This window comes from Epinephelus fuscoguttatus, linkage group LG18 (genome assembly GCF_011397635.1).
Source record: "Epinephelus fuscoguttatus linkage group LG18, E.fuscoguttatus.final_Chr_v1".
Classification (NCBI taxonomy): Eukaryota; Metazoa; Chordata; class Actinopteri; order Perciformes; family Serranidae; genus Epinephelus; species Epinephelus fuscoguttatus.
The window spans coordinates 22077161-22094130 of NC_064769.1; the positions used below are offsets into that span (position 1 = coordinate 22077161).

Below are 16970 nucleotides of genomic sequence, written 5' to 3' on the forward strand. Positions count from 1 at the left end.
CACAGAAAGCAGTAGGATTTATAGCCTACTGTGCCTTTCTCTGTAACCTGACTCCGTTGCGCAACAATCTACCACTTTGAAGTAACATCATCTGCTGCAGAGTGTTTCTGAAACACTTCCTCCTGTACTCAGTGATCAGAATACGACACAGAGACATGAGGAATACATTGAATGAATAGAAAAGAATATAACCTTTTCATTTTTGATGCATTGAATATGTCCTTTGTGGTGTAATGCGCTCTGATTTGTCGGTCATTTTAGTGTTTGGTGCTTGGATTTGTGAATATTGCTTTTCCTTTCAGACAATTTGCATTTTATGGAAATAAAACACACCATTTTAATTTGAAAATTTAAAATAAAGACATCACTTCTCTAAACATTTTTTCGCATATAACAACGTCATCTATTTCTGTAAATTAACCTTTTGTATATCAAAAAATATAGTCAACATCAAGCAAGAAGAATTTGCCACAAAGGCATTCATAAAATAAATGCAGAATTATTTCAGTGCCACCAGTAACCCACAGAAAGTGTTTCCCAAATCTTAGAAGCCATTAGGTTTCACTAATGAGCCAACAAGCTCTGTAATAACTTACAGTGGGTCCAAAGTCATGTTTGCGCTCAGGGTAGGAGCAAGGAGGACATGAGTCAGAGAGAAGGAAGAAGGACGTAAAGAAACAGGAAAACAAATATTTGTTCTTAACCTGCTTTTCTCTTAACATCATCAGTGAAGGAGCTTCATGTTGGGATCACTATTTTTCATCTACATACAGGCCTGCCTCAGTCAGACTAGCAGAACTATGTCATGTAAATAATAATAACAAATCATTTATTTTTTTGTAATTATACAACTAATTAATGGTTTGGTTGGTATAAGCAAAATTCATAGATAGCCCTGCTTAACATCCTGAGGCAAAACTTGTATAGGCTATACTCTGCCATCTCACCACAGCATCCTACAATGAAGACATGATGTTATCAAATGCAACCATGGCAACAAGGGTGACCTAAAGAAGACACCAACGTCCTCATCGAGCAGCAGCACCATAAGTCATGTGTATAAACAGATAAATGTATAAAATCCAAGTGAGGTATGAAGTGATAGCCTATACTGAGAGGAGAGGGGCAGTTGCGACATCTTGTGGCCAATAGTAGAGGCTACAGCTGAAGGGACCAGAACATGTCAGAAGATATGAGGATTTGTGCATGATGACACGTTAAGATGCTTTTCAGTGGGTATGGACATTTTTGGGGGGTTCAGTGTGTTCTTAACAGTTAGTCAAATGCAGCATGGTCATTTGCATGGTCGAATAAGATAAAATACACAAAAGGGGTTGGATTAAGTTATTCCTTTCATCACTGAGGCAGGTCACTTAAAATACACTAGTGGCAAGTTATTTTAGTTCAAGCTGAATATTGATTGTAATTGTGATTTCTGTGGAGTGGAAAAAGAATATTAATCTTTTTTTCCACTGTATAGGCCTATACAGGATTGGATTAATGTTGCCAGCTTTCTAAAAGAGAAACTTAAGATAAATGTTGAAATACTTGTTTGATGTTACGCTATTTATTTAATTATTTTTATTTTATTTTATTTTATTTTATTTTATTTTATTTAACCTTTATTTAACCACGAAGTCCCACAGAGACTGAAAACCTCTTTTACGAGAGAGACCTGACCAAGGAAGCGGCCAATCAAAACACATTTAAAATGCAACAAATACGACCTATAAATAATAAATCTGAATAAATATGAATACAAAATCCACAATAAAACAACACCTAATTTAATTTTGATTAAATTAGGTGATAAGCTTAGATTAGGTGATAGATAAGCTTGGAAATAACATGTTGTGTAGTATCATACGAATCTTAATTATTTTTTGGAAAATTCCATATTTATAAGAAAAAAATAAATCAGAAACCAAGTCGACTTTCCTGCGCTTATTAATGAACTTCAACAATATAGAACCATGTTATCTAAAGTTAAAAACAAAGAAGCTATCAAATGAATTAGTTATTAAATTGTTATTTTACTATTTATTTTTTTAATTGAATTTCCCCTCAGGAGGATGAATAAAAATAAAGTATATAAATATAAATATATATATGTATATATGTATGTATATTTGTTTCATTTTATTCTATTTTATCTGTTCATTATTTTTGAATTTGTGCTTTATTTATTGCTGCCTATGTATCTGTTTGTATTTCTGTAAATTAATTTGTGCACAATAAACAAAGTAGGAAATAAAGACATCCTCCCTGACTCCACCTACCTTGTGACGCATGTCTCGTCTATTAAAATGTCGAGTGTATGCCCTGAGTACAATCTGCCAGGAGACCTTTCCTCTGTGCCTGTACAACAATATGACCACCATTACACTGTCAGATGGCAACACTACGCATAAACTTAATTTAAACTTTCTATAGATTAATATATAACCATTTAAAATGTGGGACTTGCCGAAAGGGAGACTTCAAGTCAGCCTACGTGGGAGTACTGGCATGCCTAACAAATTAAACTCCGGGCTGAAATACCCCATAGTAACAGTACAGCCCCCGCTGCCGGGTAGCAAAACAGCCTGACTGTTCTTTGACAGCTGCTCGGTCCTCGACGTCAGGGTGCTGTATGTCCGCTATGATACTCGGCGACGTGTCATCGACCGTTTAACTGTATGACAGTCAGTTTACACTGCGAGTGAGCCACGTCTTTTAAGACCAAGCTGACGTCTCGTCCGAGTTTGTTTTTTAAATTTAGCTACTAAGCTCGTGAGCTAACTAACTAGCATTACTGACAGCTAGCTAGCAACTTGTTAGCCGGCTAGCAACAGGGATCCTCCCAGCACTGTGATGGCTAGCAAGCGGTAGCGACACTTTCTCTTTCCAAATTTGGTAACTGTGTAAATATTTTCTTAATATTTATTTACATTATTTTAATTTAACAAGACGTGTGTTGTTAGCTCTCTTGGGCTTTCTCTGTTTAGCCAGTGTTTCGTGGTGAGTGTGGTTTTTCTGTGCAGGTTAAGGTCAGCAGTCATTGTTTATCGAGGCTCAGCTGTGTCTAGCTGCCTCTATTGTTTACATGGATACGGTCAGCTGAAGTGCACCGCGGGCATGTGCTCGTTACAATACTGGATCAGCTGCACAACAACCTCAGTGGGCATGTGGAAATGGAGCTGGGAGGTAGCTAACATCTATCTACAGCCGACTCTACCGAAATGAGGATGACCGGGGCTTTGAAGGAGGACAGCTGTGCCTGCTGGACTGTTTGACTTTGTGTGGGTGTTGGACAAAGGACAGGAGTGTGTTTGCCCATATCAAAGCTTAACCGGAAGCTAGACGAGATGCGGAGAGTAGGAGATATACTGCGCCGGGAACTGGTCCACATCTCTGGCACTGGGATGCTTCTGAAGACCCTACTGATCTCCAGTCTGCTTGGCTGGGCGACATGTCAAGAGAGCCAGAGCATGACACCTGAGGAGAAGACTGTTATTAGGTGAGGAATGTTTAGACTCACAGTCTAAAGTTTGTTTAGACGTGCTTGTGCATGAGTGGCCGGGGAAGTCCATGCAATGAGGATGCATTTATATTTCCTTCTTTTTTTTTGCAGGGACCAGATTATTGAAATGTTTGACCACGCTTATGGCAGTTACATGGTAAGGTCACTTTGATGCAATCGTTTTAATAATGGGAACACTTGTAGTAGAATGAACAGCTTTATTATTAGACTAATGTGTCTTTTGCTCTTCATCACTATAATCCAGTTAAGAAAAGCTCAGTGGCTGCTCCTCAGTGCAGTTGGATTTGATTTAGTGGGCTTGGGCAGAAAGCAAACATACAGGATTTTGTTGCAGCTGCCTGGTACAGCAGATGCCAGCAGAACACTACATGATTCACGGTGCCCTTAATATTGATTTAACTTTTGTCAGTAGTGATAGATGTCATCCAGGGGTGAGGAAGTAAGTAATGAGAGTGTACAACCGGAGGTGTCGGGGTCATGGGTGGCCAGACTTATCCCGCAGCTCGGAGTTTTAAATGTAAAAATGCAGTGTCTGTTTAAGTATGTAGCTTTAGGCTGCTAGTTTCTTTCCCTCCTAGAGAATTTTCAACCCTTGAGCCGTCTTTCCTTAATGACACATTTTTCAGTTACTGTTGTTTGCGTTGCAGAAATACGCCTATCCAGCAGATGAGCTGATGCCTCTCAGCTGCAGGGGGAGAGTTCGCGGTCAGGAGCCAAATAGAGGGGACATAGATGACTCCTTGGGGAAGTAAGTTCAGTTTAATAACCTCAAACAAACAAGCTCTGTATTTTTAATCCATTATTTTAAATCAAAGCTATAAGCTCACAGTCAAAAGGCTTTTGTGTACATTTACTAGCTTGAAGTGCTATGTCTGTCATAGAGCTGATTGTTAAAATGTGACTGCACGTTATCAAAACATATTTGCTTGAGTCTGTCCAGTGTACTATGTCTGTCTCCACACTGTCTTTTATCTGCTTTCAAGATTAGAATGTTAAAAAGACAGAGAGTGGAAGAAGATAAACACGCCTGTGTTTTGTCTGCAATTTCTTACTTTTTTAATTAATCTTAATATTAACTTTCCATCTAAAGTTATGTGGAGCTACTTTGTCTTCCATGTTGTACTATTAAATAAAACATTAAATTGAGCAATAAAATGCTTTCAACTTCATATTAAATGTGCTTTGGATAACCAATAATAATATTTTTTTTATTTTAAAATATTTTGTCATAAATAACTACATTTAAAAATATGTCTGGAATACATTTTTATTTTATTTTATTTTTCATTTTTTAAATTTGATTTGTTTTTATTTTATTTTATTTATTTAGAAATTTTTATTAACATTTTAATTTTATTTTTTAAATACATTTTTTTTACTATAAATATGAGAAAATATGGACTTAACACAAAATGTCATTTTTATGTAATGTCAGAATGTCTTGTCTTAAAAGGTATTTTGAATTTTTAAAGATGGGCTAATTTCTTTATATAATACGATTGTGTTTGTTTCAAACAGCTTTAATTCAACATGGAGAAGATGCCCTAGTTTTACAGGAATACATAAATTAGATGCTAATTCAAGTCAATTAAATGTACAAGAAGGCAATAAATCACAGACTTGCAGTACAATACATCCATTTTTCACTGCAAATTCAACATTTAACAGTGTGTGGCTCGTTGAAATGAAACTGGATCAGTGGGAAAGTGGGACACTGCTCCACTGTGTTGTGCCAGAGGCTTGCATCATCATAACATGTCGTCCACCTTTTCTGTAGGTTTTCTCTCACACTGATCGACACCCTTGATACCCTGGTGGTGAGTGTGTTCTCTGTTTACAAGTGTACAAGTAGTTTTTGTTTGTGTCTTTTATTTCTCACCATGCTTTTGTTTGCAGGCTTTTTTCCTCTTCATTTGACGGTAGATTTATTTGTTCCTGTCTGTGTGTGAGCAGGTGTTAAATAAGCTTGATGAGTTTGAGGACGCAGTGAGGAAGGCTGTGACAGATGTGCGCCTGGACAATGATGTGGTGGTGTCTGTGTTTGAGACCAACATCAGAGTGTTAGGGTATGAAACATGCCTCTCATTTATTCACTTTTGTACTCTGTAAATATACTTTTATGCTCTTTTTAATTGATTAGTCTTAATAATTACATCTGGCTGAAGCAGATAATTCCTCTGAATGTAAAATTACTCCACATCAGCACAGAATATTATTATTACAAGACAAAAGGCCATGCTGTATTAAATATCTCAACCTGTCCAGCCCAACTTTTCTGTTTAATTTATCTTTCTTTTCTTCCTTTACTTAATTCTTCCCAGAGGGCTTCTGGGAGCCCACGTGATGGCCGACCTGCTACGGCAGCGTGGGGAGAGGATGCAGTGGTATCGTGATGAGCTCCTACACATGGCCAAAGAGCTGGGCCATCGATTACTGCCTGCCTTTAACACCACAAGTGGCCTTCCCTACCCTAAGGTTTTCCTTATTTTATTGTTAAATATCACAGGTGTTATTTTAGATGTATCTGCATTTGACTAACTGCACGGATGGCAAATAGTTCCTCACAGTCAGTGCACCACAAAGGAACTAATGAACAAAATATAACTTACTTTAGTTCAGTATAGTGCACCCTGACCAGCTCAAACCATTTTGGAAGAAACACGCAGTGAACAAATGTAAACCCATGAAAAAAAATTCCAGAAATGATTCGAGCTGAGTTCATTTTAAGAACCTAAAGTAGACAAAAATGTTGTACAACAAGTGACAAGATTAATGTATCATTTTTTGGTTTTCCAGGTGAATCTGCGGTACGGAGTCCTCAACCCACTTTCACGCACAGGCACTGAATCGGACACTTGCACAGCATGTGCTGGAACAATGATCCTGGAGTTTGCTGCCCTCAGCAGACTGTCAGGAGAGTCTGTGTTTGAGGTATTACTTCCCTCTACCTCTCAAGAGATAAGACTCTTTATGATTGTTTTGTTTTGCTCTTATTGTGAAATGACTGAGATATAATAGAGTGCAGTTGTTTTCTTAGAAATTATAGCTGGCTATAACTGATGCCAGTTCAGGATGAAATCATACTGTATATGAATGACTTAACTGTTTTTTACCAGAAGCATTTTAATGATGTGATGCTCATTGTTTTACAGGAACATGCAAGGAAGGCGCTGGATGTCCTCTGGCAGAGGAGACAGAGGGGAAGTGACTTGGTGGGGACTGTCATCAATATCCATAATGAAGAATGGGTCCGGAGGGGTGAGGCAAAACTTTCATATTGACAAGAGACTGAATGTGAACCACACCTTCATTAATATAGGCCTATATTTTATCTACAAGTGCACATCACACACTGAGCGAGCCGCCTGTTAATGATGCTGTCGGCAAAGCAGTAATGATTGTGCTAATGGGCATGTAGGTACTGACATGTTTCAGATGATACGTCATGTTTGTAGTCGACCAATGAAGATGAGTTTACATATCACCTTGGGTTCGTCCTTCACCTTCTCAAAATGATCCCACACTTTGGATTTCCTTCCCGACGTGTTATTATTAATCACCAAATCATATTTAAAATGCAGCTGAAATGTGTGGCACTTTGTACTGTGCATTATGTACATTCCACATTTTATTACAAAACATAAAAACCCCCTTAATAAAAGTTAACAAACAAATAAACAATCTCCCATGTTCTAAACTAATGACAGCTGGCGTGAGTGTGTGTGAAGGCAGCTGTAGACTTGTACCAGTAATGCTCATGCGAGTCTGAGAGCACACTTGTGTTTGTGTGTGTTTAAAAAAGAAAGAAGGAGAGCTGATGACAATCAGAGCTGCTGGACAGTCTTGCATGCTGAAACTCTCCCCTTTTTCCTCTGGATATTTTAATAATTAATTCAGCTGACTAGTATTTCTGGTGCCAACTAGCGACGTTTAATCGACTAATTACACACATTCCTACTTAATACATGAACCATTTATAGTAATCCTCTCTCTTGTGTTTGTAGACAGTGGAGTTGGTGCTGGTATCGACTCATACTATGAATATTTGATGAAGGCCTACATTCTTCTGGGCGACAATGTTTTTCTGGAGAGGTTCAACATTGTAAGTCCTCCATCACTGCACGCCCACATAGAAATCTATATACAAGCGTTTGGCGCCTGCTGTATTGCGCTCCCTCTTGCAACATAATTGGCTCACCACTGGCCATTTAGCTCGTACCGTTATTGTGTGTTGAACACATTTCTCATTGTTCGCTAATTTATGTTCCATGATGTTTGTTTGTAACAGCACTACAGTGCCATTATGAAGTACATCAGTCAGCCTCCCCTGCTGCTCAACGTACACATGCACAACCCCACTGTGAGCGTGCGTAGTTGGATGGATTCACTCCTGGCATTTTTCCCCGGCTTACAGGTCAGGGATCCTCCATTAATCACATTTACTACCATTAACACACAGTAGATAGAGTAGAAAAGGTTGCACCTGTGTCTCTGGAGTGACATTTATTTTTCCCACGCAGGTTTTGAGAGGAGATTTGAAACCAGCTATTGAGACTCATGAAATGCTTTACCAAGTCACCAAACAGCACAAGTTCCTTCCAGAGGTAAAGACTCTGCTCTCTTTGTTTATTTAATGACATATAGTAGGAAAATACAGGCAGATTAAGTTGGTTTAACACTTAATTGAGGTGGGTAATATGGATAAAATCTTCTGTCACATTTCACAGTTATAAAAACAGTCTGTGTCCACTTCAAAAAGTACTGCATCACGATGATGTAAAAACCTTGAAATTTTAATATAATCATTAAGTAGTCCTTCTCATTACAGCTCTGCCTGTGTTAATCTAACAGAGCCAGAAATGCTGAAGGGATAATTACGTCCGTATGAATAGTATAACACCGTCTCCACCTCTGAATATATTTTGTCACATCACCCAACCCTTATACTTGGCTAATTTCAAGTTACAATAAGACATATTCATATTAAAGTTGACAGGATAAGTATCAGCTGTTGCAAATCATCAGTTTGATATTTATGATCCTGTGCTATGATTTATTATTGTGGGAAAAAATCATGGCCTTACTCTGAATGAAATGTTACACTGAATGGAAATCTCTTGTAGCTACTCTTCTTTCACCCGTTCATTAGTAAATCTGTTCATAATATACAGAGTAGTCTTAGAAGAAGCCAGTGTCACTAACATCTTTTGCTTTCTGCAGGCTTTCACTACAGAGTTCAGAGTTCACTGGGGCCAACACCTCCTGAGACCAGAGTTTGCAGAAAGCACCTACTACCTCTATAAGGTGATTAAAAACTGGCAGGACAGTGTCCTAGACAAACTACAGTAACCTTTCTCTGTTATAAGTAGGCTAATTAATGAAACTACTCCACTCGTGTACTGTATGCACAATTATTTTTATAGCAAACTGAATGTTCCATGTTAGATGTGTGATCGAGACTACATGATTATCCCTGCAGGCCACTGGTGACCCCTACTACCTCAGAGTGGGACAGTCCATCGTGGAAAAGCTCAATGCCTACGCCAGGGTGCCTTGCGGGTTTGCTGCTGTGCAAGATGTCCGCACTGGGACACATGAAGACAGGTACACAGATGCCGTTACAAACTTGTTTACAATGACATGTTTCATATGGAAGTGTGACATTAGAAGGTTTTTTCTGGTTAAACCTTCCTGTTGGTACATTAACCGTCGTAATGGAACAAAATATCTCTCTATTTCTGTGTGTGTGTGTAGGATGGACTCATTCTTTCTGGCTGAGATGTTTAAATACTTGTACCTGCTGTTTTCGGAGAAGAGCCAGCTGCCCATCGATGTTGACGACTACATCTTCACCACGGAGGCTCACCTTCTCCCTGTGTCTCTCTCCACTACCCAGCCGCCCTGTCAAAGCAACAATACGGTGAGAGCTCTCACACACATTTTTTGAGTCTCACATTGAAACAAGCTGATATTATGCTGATATGAAATGATTACTAGACAGTGTAGCTGATGACACCACTGTAATCTGTATTTATTATTGCTGTTATTAATTTATAGCGTATATTATTGTGTAAGAATAGGACATAATGACATTCTGTGTGTGTAAAATGCTGACTGACTCTTTAAAGGGGACCTAATGTGCTCATTTTCAGGTTCATACTTGTATTTTGGGTTTCTACTAGAACATGTTTACATGCTTTAAAGGTCCAGTGTGTAGGATTAAGTGGCATCTAGCTGTGAGGTTGCAGAGCTAAAACTTCTCCCGTGTGCCAAGTGTGTAGGATAACCACGGTGGCTGACGCGAAAACATGAATGGCCCCATCTAGAGCCAGTGTTTGATTTGTATGTTCTTGGCTACTGTAGAACAATATGGTGGACTCAGTAGGAGCAGGCCCGCTCTGCATGTAGATATAAACAGCACATTCTAAGGTAATGAAAACACAGGAAATCTTAGTTTCATGTGATTATAAACTAATGAAAACGTAGTTAGAAATATTATATACAATTTCTGACAATAGATGCCCCTAAATCCTACACACTGGACCTTTAATGTTCAAAAAACACTTCTTAAAATTCATACTGTCTGTGCTGGAACATCTGCACCCTTTGTCTTAAACGCTCCGTTTTAGTGCCTGTGTCTTTAAGCCCCCCTTTACAAAAAGCTCAGGCTGCTCTGACTGGTCAGCATTTCTGGGTCTTCCATATCTTGGTGTCTCTGCATCGTCTTTGCAGCCCAAGGATGGATTGTAATGGAGTATATCAGCATTTTTTTACCTTGAAAAATCTGAAATAAAAGCTTCTAAACACAACCATACGTGTTCCAGCAAGAATATAATCGAAAATCCAGGAGACATTAAGAAAACTGGCAATCAAGATTACATGTGTCTTGACGTTAACATGCAGCTGCATGTATTGGTGGAGGCCACATAATGTAAACACTTGCGGTAGTATGCTGAGAGCAGATGACCATATAAAGACATGTGTCAGCTCTTTGAAGCCTGAGGTTTTTGCTCACAGGGATTACTTTTATGTATGTTTACCTACTCATGAGAAACTTTGGCCAGGTCTAATATGAGCATCTGACATTGTAACATTGTATATATGGCAGAAGATAAGGAAAAGCACAATAGGTCCTCCATGTATAGGAGCTAAAATGTGTTATTAACTGTTAACTGTTGGTTTTGTGCTTTAGGAGACTGTTCCTGTATCTCACGAGGAAGATCTGTTCACACACTCCTGCCCCAGCATGGAGACCTTGTTCCCCAACAATCCCTCATTTGCCAAAACCATTCGGGACAGCTACAAGTACCTCACTGGGGTGGGACGAGCCCTCCACCCCTTACCTGTCAGGTGTGTCTAGGGCTTTTGATTTTAGAGTGAAATCACTGATGAAACCCGTTTCTTATGATTACTTTGTGTTTTAACTTGGATGTTTTTGTACTTCACAGGGAAATTGAACTGCCGCTCCATGATAATGGGATGGAGCCAGTAGAGTTCTTGAAAAGCATGGGCATTTCTCTCACTCCACTGAATGAGGTCATGGCAGGAGACTTGGGAAGTCGGAAGGTATTGTAGTCATTTGTACTCAACATGTCATGAAGTCAAAGTAACCAGAAAGCGAATTGTAGGTGGTAGAACAATGGAAAAAATAATGTTCTCCAGCTGGTGTTAATGGCACAATTTCAGCTTTGAGCTATGAGTTAAAGAGTTTTAGTTATTGATTTACAACCTCATTTTGTCCATTTGGCTCCACAAATGCACTCAAACAACGTGTTAAACCGTGATGTTTTTTTGTTGCTGTGAGCATGCTTTAATGGAGCAGTCAGAGCAGGTTAATTATATAACCTGCTGTTGTGCCAATTATATCTTTCAAATTGTGCAAATAACAGGGTGTCGAGCAGCATGGATTTAGAAAATTATAAGCCGCTTTAATCAAATGAGAGTGTTTTTTAAACAGATTTATTTTTCATCTTATCAGTTATGCTACACTCAATTCTGTGTTTACTTAGGCAGTAAATATGCCCCCTCCAGTATCCTGATGTTTCCAACGGTGAGGGAGAAAAGGAAATCACTCAATCGCATAAAATGGATTGCCAATGTCATTTTGCTTTTTAAACTGTTTACAGGCATTGGGTTTAGAGCAGCATTAATTGAGTGAAAAGTGGGTCAAAGTAATGAATATATGGCTCTAAATGTAAAACAAATGCCTGGAATGTAGGTTACTATAACAATGTCCACAAATTCCCTGTTAACCATGACAAAAGTTGAACTGATGATAGAATAATATTGTCATATAACTTCCCTCTTTTAATTTAAACATGACTCACACATGAATTCAAATCACAGATGAATATCTTAATAGTTTTCTGAATATAAACCCTTTATAGGAGCATAAAGGAGTGTACCGGGTAAAGCTTGTGGCAGAGGTGAGCCACACGGAGGAGGAGGAGGTGGTGCCGCATGTTGTTCAGCTCATATCACCCCCGTTTCTGGGTAGGACAGTCCTCACAGCAGGACCTGCCAAGTTCGGGATGGACCTTACGAAGCAGGAGCATGGGGTGAGCTTCCAACGACTTGTGTAGCTTTCAGAAGAAACAAGTGTTCAATGATAATAACATGACCAAAAATTTTAAATATTATGAAATCACTGACTTTTCAGAGAAGTGATTATAAAAGATGGACCTTCACAAATGGGGGCCAAAACATTTACGATTTAAGGGTGCAAGGGTACACAAAAGTCAGGGTTTGGTTCATGCCCTGGTGTAGGAGTCACAGTTTGGTGTGAGTTCGGTACAGCAAAAAAAACCCAAATGCATTATGATACGTTTCTTTTTATTTATTTTGAATAGATAGTAGTGCCAGAGACAAATAAAATCCTCCTGCTGGGGACGGAGGTAACATTTTGCTCACTGGCAACTTTGGTAAACTATTTTCATTTTAAAAATAAGGAACATTTTAAACACTTAGCTATCACACTGTGTGAACACTGAACAAACTCTTTCCCAAAAGTCAACAGGTCACAGCAGGGTATAAAAATGAAAAAGCATCTCTTATGTTATGAAACTGATAATTTTCAAAATACATAGAATTAAAGTTGTGCACAAGGAGGCAGGTTTAATATGCCATCCTGGTGATCGGCACATCTGGGTGATGCTGCCAAATATGAGATAGCACATTAGATCTGTTTGAATTCACTTTGTTTGGCAACACACCCTGCTTGTCTTATACACACCTCCTTCTCAGTTGCTGTTGTAGCTGACCAGGAAGGAAAGTTTTTTTTCTATCTTGGGTTGTGAAGTCATGACAACTACTGTGCCTTACCATGCTTCTGATTGTTTTACCATGACATTGTAACCCTAACCAATCTCGCTCCTCTTGCCTAAATCTAAACCAACCAACGAAGGCAACAAGCACTTGCTAGTCAGATGGAGAGTAGGGCAGGTGATGCCTTCACAATCCTAGGAAAAAAATTGGAAACTGGGAGCCTGCAAGCTGGTCTTCCAGCTCCGCATTTCATTTAATTTGCTTGTTGGTCTAACCTTGTTATAAGTTGCTAATGGCATACACCTAAAAGTTTACAGGCTGAACTCACTCTTGTGAACTTTTGTTCCATATTACATGCATCAGTCTACATGCCATGTGTTCTTTGGGCTTCATGCACCAGACCGTGGCTCGCTGTACTGTGAGGGTTCAGTACAAATACATAAACCCTCACAGCCCTATAAAATCATCACAGATATTTACTGAACTGTGTAAGTTTTACCTGTCTTCTTTTTATCTCAGCACAATAACTTACAATAACACTCTTACTCCTGTGCCACAGGTTAAGGGCAGCATCGTGAAAGCCTCCCCTTACACTGCGTGCGGACCAATAGATAACACAGTGGAGCTTAAAGGGCATATTGCTCTGGCACTGCGTGGTGACTGCATGTTCGCTGTTAAGGCTCGTCGGCTGCAGGAGGCAGGAGCCATAGGAGTCATCTTTATAGGTGAGGATGATTATCAGGGATGTTGAAACCACATTTTTTCCTATAGTCCATCTCAAAGCTCAGACAGCAAAGATTAGAATAACTAAATATATGAAGGCTGGACCTAAAGAAATTAAATCTTTTCAAATACTCCATTACTCTCTTTCTCAGACCACCGAGAGGGAAGCAATAGTGAGGAAACTCCCCTCTTCCAGATGGTTGGAGATGGCGACTCCACTGAAGACATCACCCTGCCGTTGGTGTTCGTGTTCAACCGCGAGGGTGCTGTGCTCACAGCAGCTCTGGAGGAACATCACAATGTGGATGTGCTGCTGCTGCCCAAAGAGAGGCAGCTGGGACATGGTGAGGAGCAGAAGGAGGAAGATTAAATGATAAGGCTGGCGATATTCTATATTTTTGTTACTGTTAGCAAAACCCATAAACTGAACACCAAAACCAGTTAGGTGCGCTTTTTTACCGTTTCCACTGTGAAAAGTTGTGGATGATACTGATGGAACTGTTCCATATCTTCCCCATTTTTGGTCCCCCCTCTGTTGGGGTACCTAGCACACAGATCTGGTGCTAAAAGGTGGAGCTGTGAACACTGCAGTCCGTTGATTGGTCAATAGAGGACAGTCACTCTGCTCAGGGCTGAGTTGTGGCTGGTTTTGAGGCTCATGTAACCACTGTTCACACGAGTTTTATTAGTAGACTGTAACTATAAAATGAAAGGATGTTTTGCTGCCTCTAGCAGCAGCTGGAGTCTAGGTCCCCTTTAACTTACAACCTGTATGGATTATACAGAAGGACAACTGCAAATACGGCTGACAAAATTATTTCAAATGTCAAATCTTAGTTACTCTCTCTGTTCTTATTCTAATTTCGTATATCGTTGGTTCTCCTCCTCATTGTCCAGATAAGACAGACAAACCCCTCGGCATGAACATCAAACTCCGCCTGGCAGAGGAGGGGGAGTTGGAGGAGGGAGCATCCAGAGGGCCCACCTTGGAGTTTGTGTTGGAGAAACAGGAGGTGCTTCTTAAGGAGGAGGAGGAGGAGGACGAAGAGCTCAGAGGACGACAACAGCCACAGCGGTTCTGCACAGTGGCAGCAGAGACAGACAGAACTGAACCGTGTTCAGCTGATTCCTCTCAAACCACAAACTCTGACAGTAGACCAGACGCAACCCCCTGACCACTGCTGATCCCAAAGCTGCCAAGTTTCCTAACACTGATTTCTTGTCAGTTTCTGAATGGCGTGTGCCTCAGAGCCCCTCACTGCCCTACATGGAGCCCCAACTGACCCAGCCTGCATGTTTACAGCCGATGGAGGAGCGCGAAGCAGTGTGATGGCCCCTTTGCATCCTGTCTTGACTATGAAACCTAAAGATGGTCCTACATTTATTAGACAGAGAGTCAAAGTGCGGCTGCAGGTCTCTCTGAAACGAGGGATGTCATGAGACTAAAACAGGTAGCTGAAGGACAAAGACTGTAGGTTCAGATGGCTGGGCTGTTACTGCCCACACCTAGCCTGTAGTGTTGCTATTGTAGGCACATACACGGTGTTGATAATGACATAGATCATCAACTAGAATTTAAAATTACCTCACCTCGGAGGAAAACATAGACAAAGCAAAATGTACTCAGCTAGGTTTTTATGCAATGCAGTTTGTTTTTAATGTAGAGTGCACCTTTTCACTTCAATAACTACTGTTAAATATTCAGTGAGAGCAGATGGAATATTACCTGGCCAGTAGGTGGCGTTAGCTGCCATAACTTCTCAGTAACATAGTGGATGAAAGAGATGAGCTGGGGCCAATTTGGAAAGTTGATTTTTATTTTGTACCAGTAAGCAACTTCAGGGAATTTCAAGAGTGAATGCAGTTTGCTAGGTTGACCCATTTGAGGAAATGTTTGTGTGTGTGTTGTGCATTTCCTTTTTGCTATAGTGTATGTGTGAGTGTGTGTAATAATACCCAAGAAAGTGTCTCAGCTAGATCATGAGTGCTGTCAGATGACCCCCCCGTCATTACAAAGACGTTATGCGAGGGTTTAAGAGTAAAAACTCTGTCGGATTGACCACCGTGAATCATTTTTCAGGCTGAATGCTACTTTTTCCCCGGCCCATTAACACCTGTCTAGTCACTATTAGATTGTAACCATGTCATTTTAAAAACATCGCCAGAAAATTACCAAAGCTGGTTTTCTTGCAAGCGAAGTCTACATGTAACTCTGGTTTAGTTCCAGATGCAGCATCACAGGTTGGTCTGCGGTCCCAGACTGCAATGCACTTTGAAACACGGGTATGATCATCTGTGGCAGATTAATTTCTTTTTGTGTGTTACAATAATTGCAGTCATATATGCTCCTATTTACATTACATTGTGCCATGATGCAATGGTCATAGCCACCTTAAAATGTAAGTAGTACGTCACAGCTTAAATTTAAATTTAAGTTTTGCATCATCTGAAATGGTAACAGTCAAACTGGAAAGGCTCATTAAATCCTGTACGTCTCTTACACTCTCTTAACAATATTCCGGGCATTTTTATGTGTAATTATTTTATGCAACACTTCATAAAGATGCACAACTCTTTAATCAGTTTGTTCATATTCACTTTATTCTCACTAATTATTTGTTGCATGATTTTTGTCTTGTGTGGTACATTAAATGTGAGCCTATGTTTGAGTGGGGGAAACACTTCTCACGCCAGAGTATGTTGTGGTTTATGTTTGTACAGTGGACCTGTTCCTGATGCTGCTGAGTTCATTTGAAGTCTTAATCCAACATGACAGTCTTTATTTTTTGTTGTTGTTGAGCCTGTATGAGGCTTTGCCAACCCGTATACCTCAGGACTGTTTACGTCTCCGCTCACGCACAGAAGAGGACCGTGAACAAGAAGTAGGGGATTCTTTTTTTTTTTTTCTTCATGCTATTTAATTTTCAGCAGTTCTCTAAGGTATTTGTTGATCAGTGGATGAAAGACAAAAAGTGCCATAAGAGATGCATGACATGGCTCCTGTTTCTGTTTCACATCCTGTCTGTATTTAGTTTCTGACTGTAAGCTGAGGCAATCCCGTTAATAAATTTGAAATCACCATTATTAAACCTTTTTCATCTTTTCTTTCTTGCATTATAGATTTACTTTACATCAGTTTTCAGCAGCTGTGAAATACACATCAGGTCAGGAAAAAAGACACAAATGACTACAAAGAGACACAAAATATTTTTAAAAAGACACAAATTTACCTCAAAAAGACACAAAATTCCTGAAAAAGACATTTAAAAAGACACAAATGACAACAAAGATATAAAACAATCAAAAAAAGACAGAATTACCTCAAAAAGAGACAGAATGGCTGCAAAGAGACAATCACAAAATTACTTCAAAAGGACACAGAATTACCTTAAAAACACAAAATTACTTCAGAGACAAAATTACCTCACAAAAGACATAAAATTACTTAAAAAAAAACACA

The 16970-nt window shown here is 39.5% G+C and overlaps 1 protein-coding gene across 3 annotated transcripts; it reads left to right on the forward strand.

The window, feature by feature from the left end:
• The first annotated feature begins 2590 nt into the window (after positions 1-2590).
• Positions 2591-16585, forward strand: si:ch211-282j22.3 (ER degradation-enhancing alpha-mannosidase-like protein 3). Of its 3 annotated transcripts, none has more exons than XM_049604387.1 (21): positions 2591-2895; positions 3024-3499; positions 3614-3659; positions 4171-4271; positions 5301-5340; positions 5477-5589; positions 5845-5998; positions 6320-6454; positions 6676-6781; positions 7528-7625; positions 7812-7937; positions 8044-8127; positions 8744-8827; positions 9003-9127; positions 9278-9443; positions 10716-10873; positions 10972-11089; positions 11911-12081; positions 13347-13512; positions 13663-13854; positions 14408-16585. In XM_049604387.1, exons 2-21 carry the CDS (start codon positions 3348-3350, stop codon positions 14683-14685), a joined length of 2613 nt encoding a protein of 870 aa, XP_049460344.1. In that variant the 5' UTR covers positions 2591-2895; positions 3024-3347; the 3' UTR covers positions 14686-16585. The 3 variants fall into 3 exon arrangements, with proteins under 3 accessions (XP_049460344.1, XP_049460345.1, XP_049460343.1); XM_049604388.1 differs by having other exon boundaries at positions 2591-2867; XM_049604386.1 differs by having other exon boundaries at positions 2591-3499.
• Positions 16586-16970: the final 385 nt, after the last annotated feature.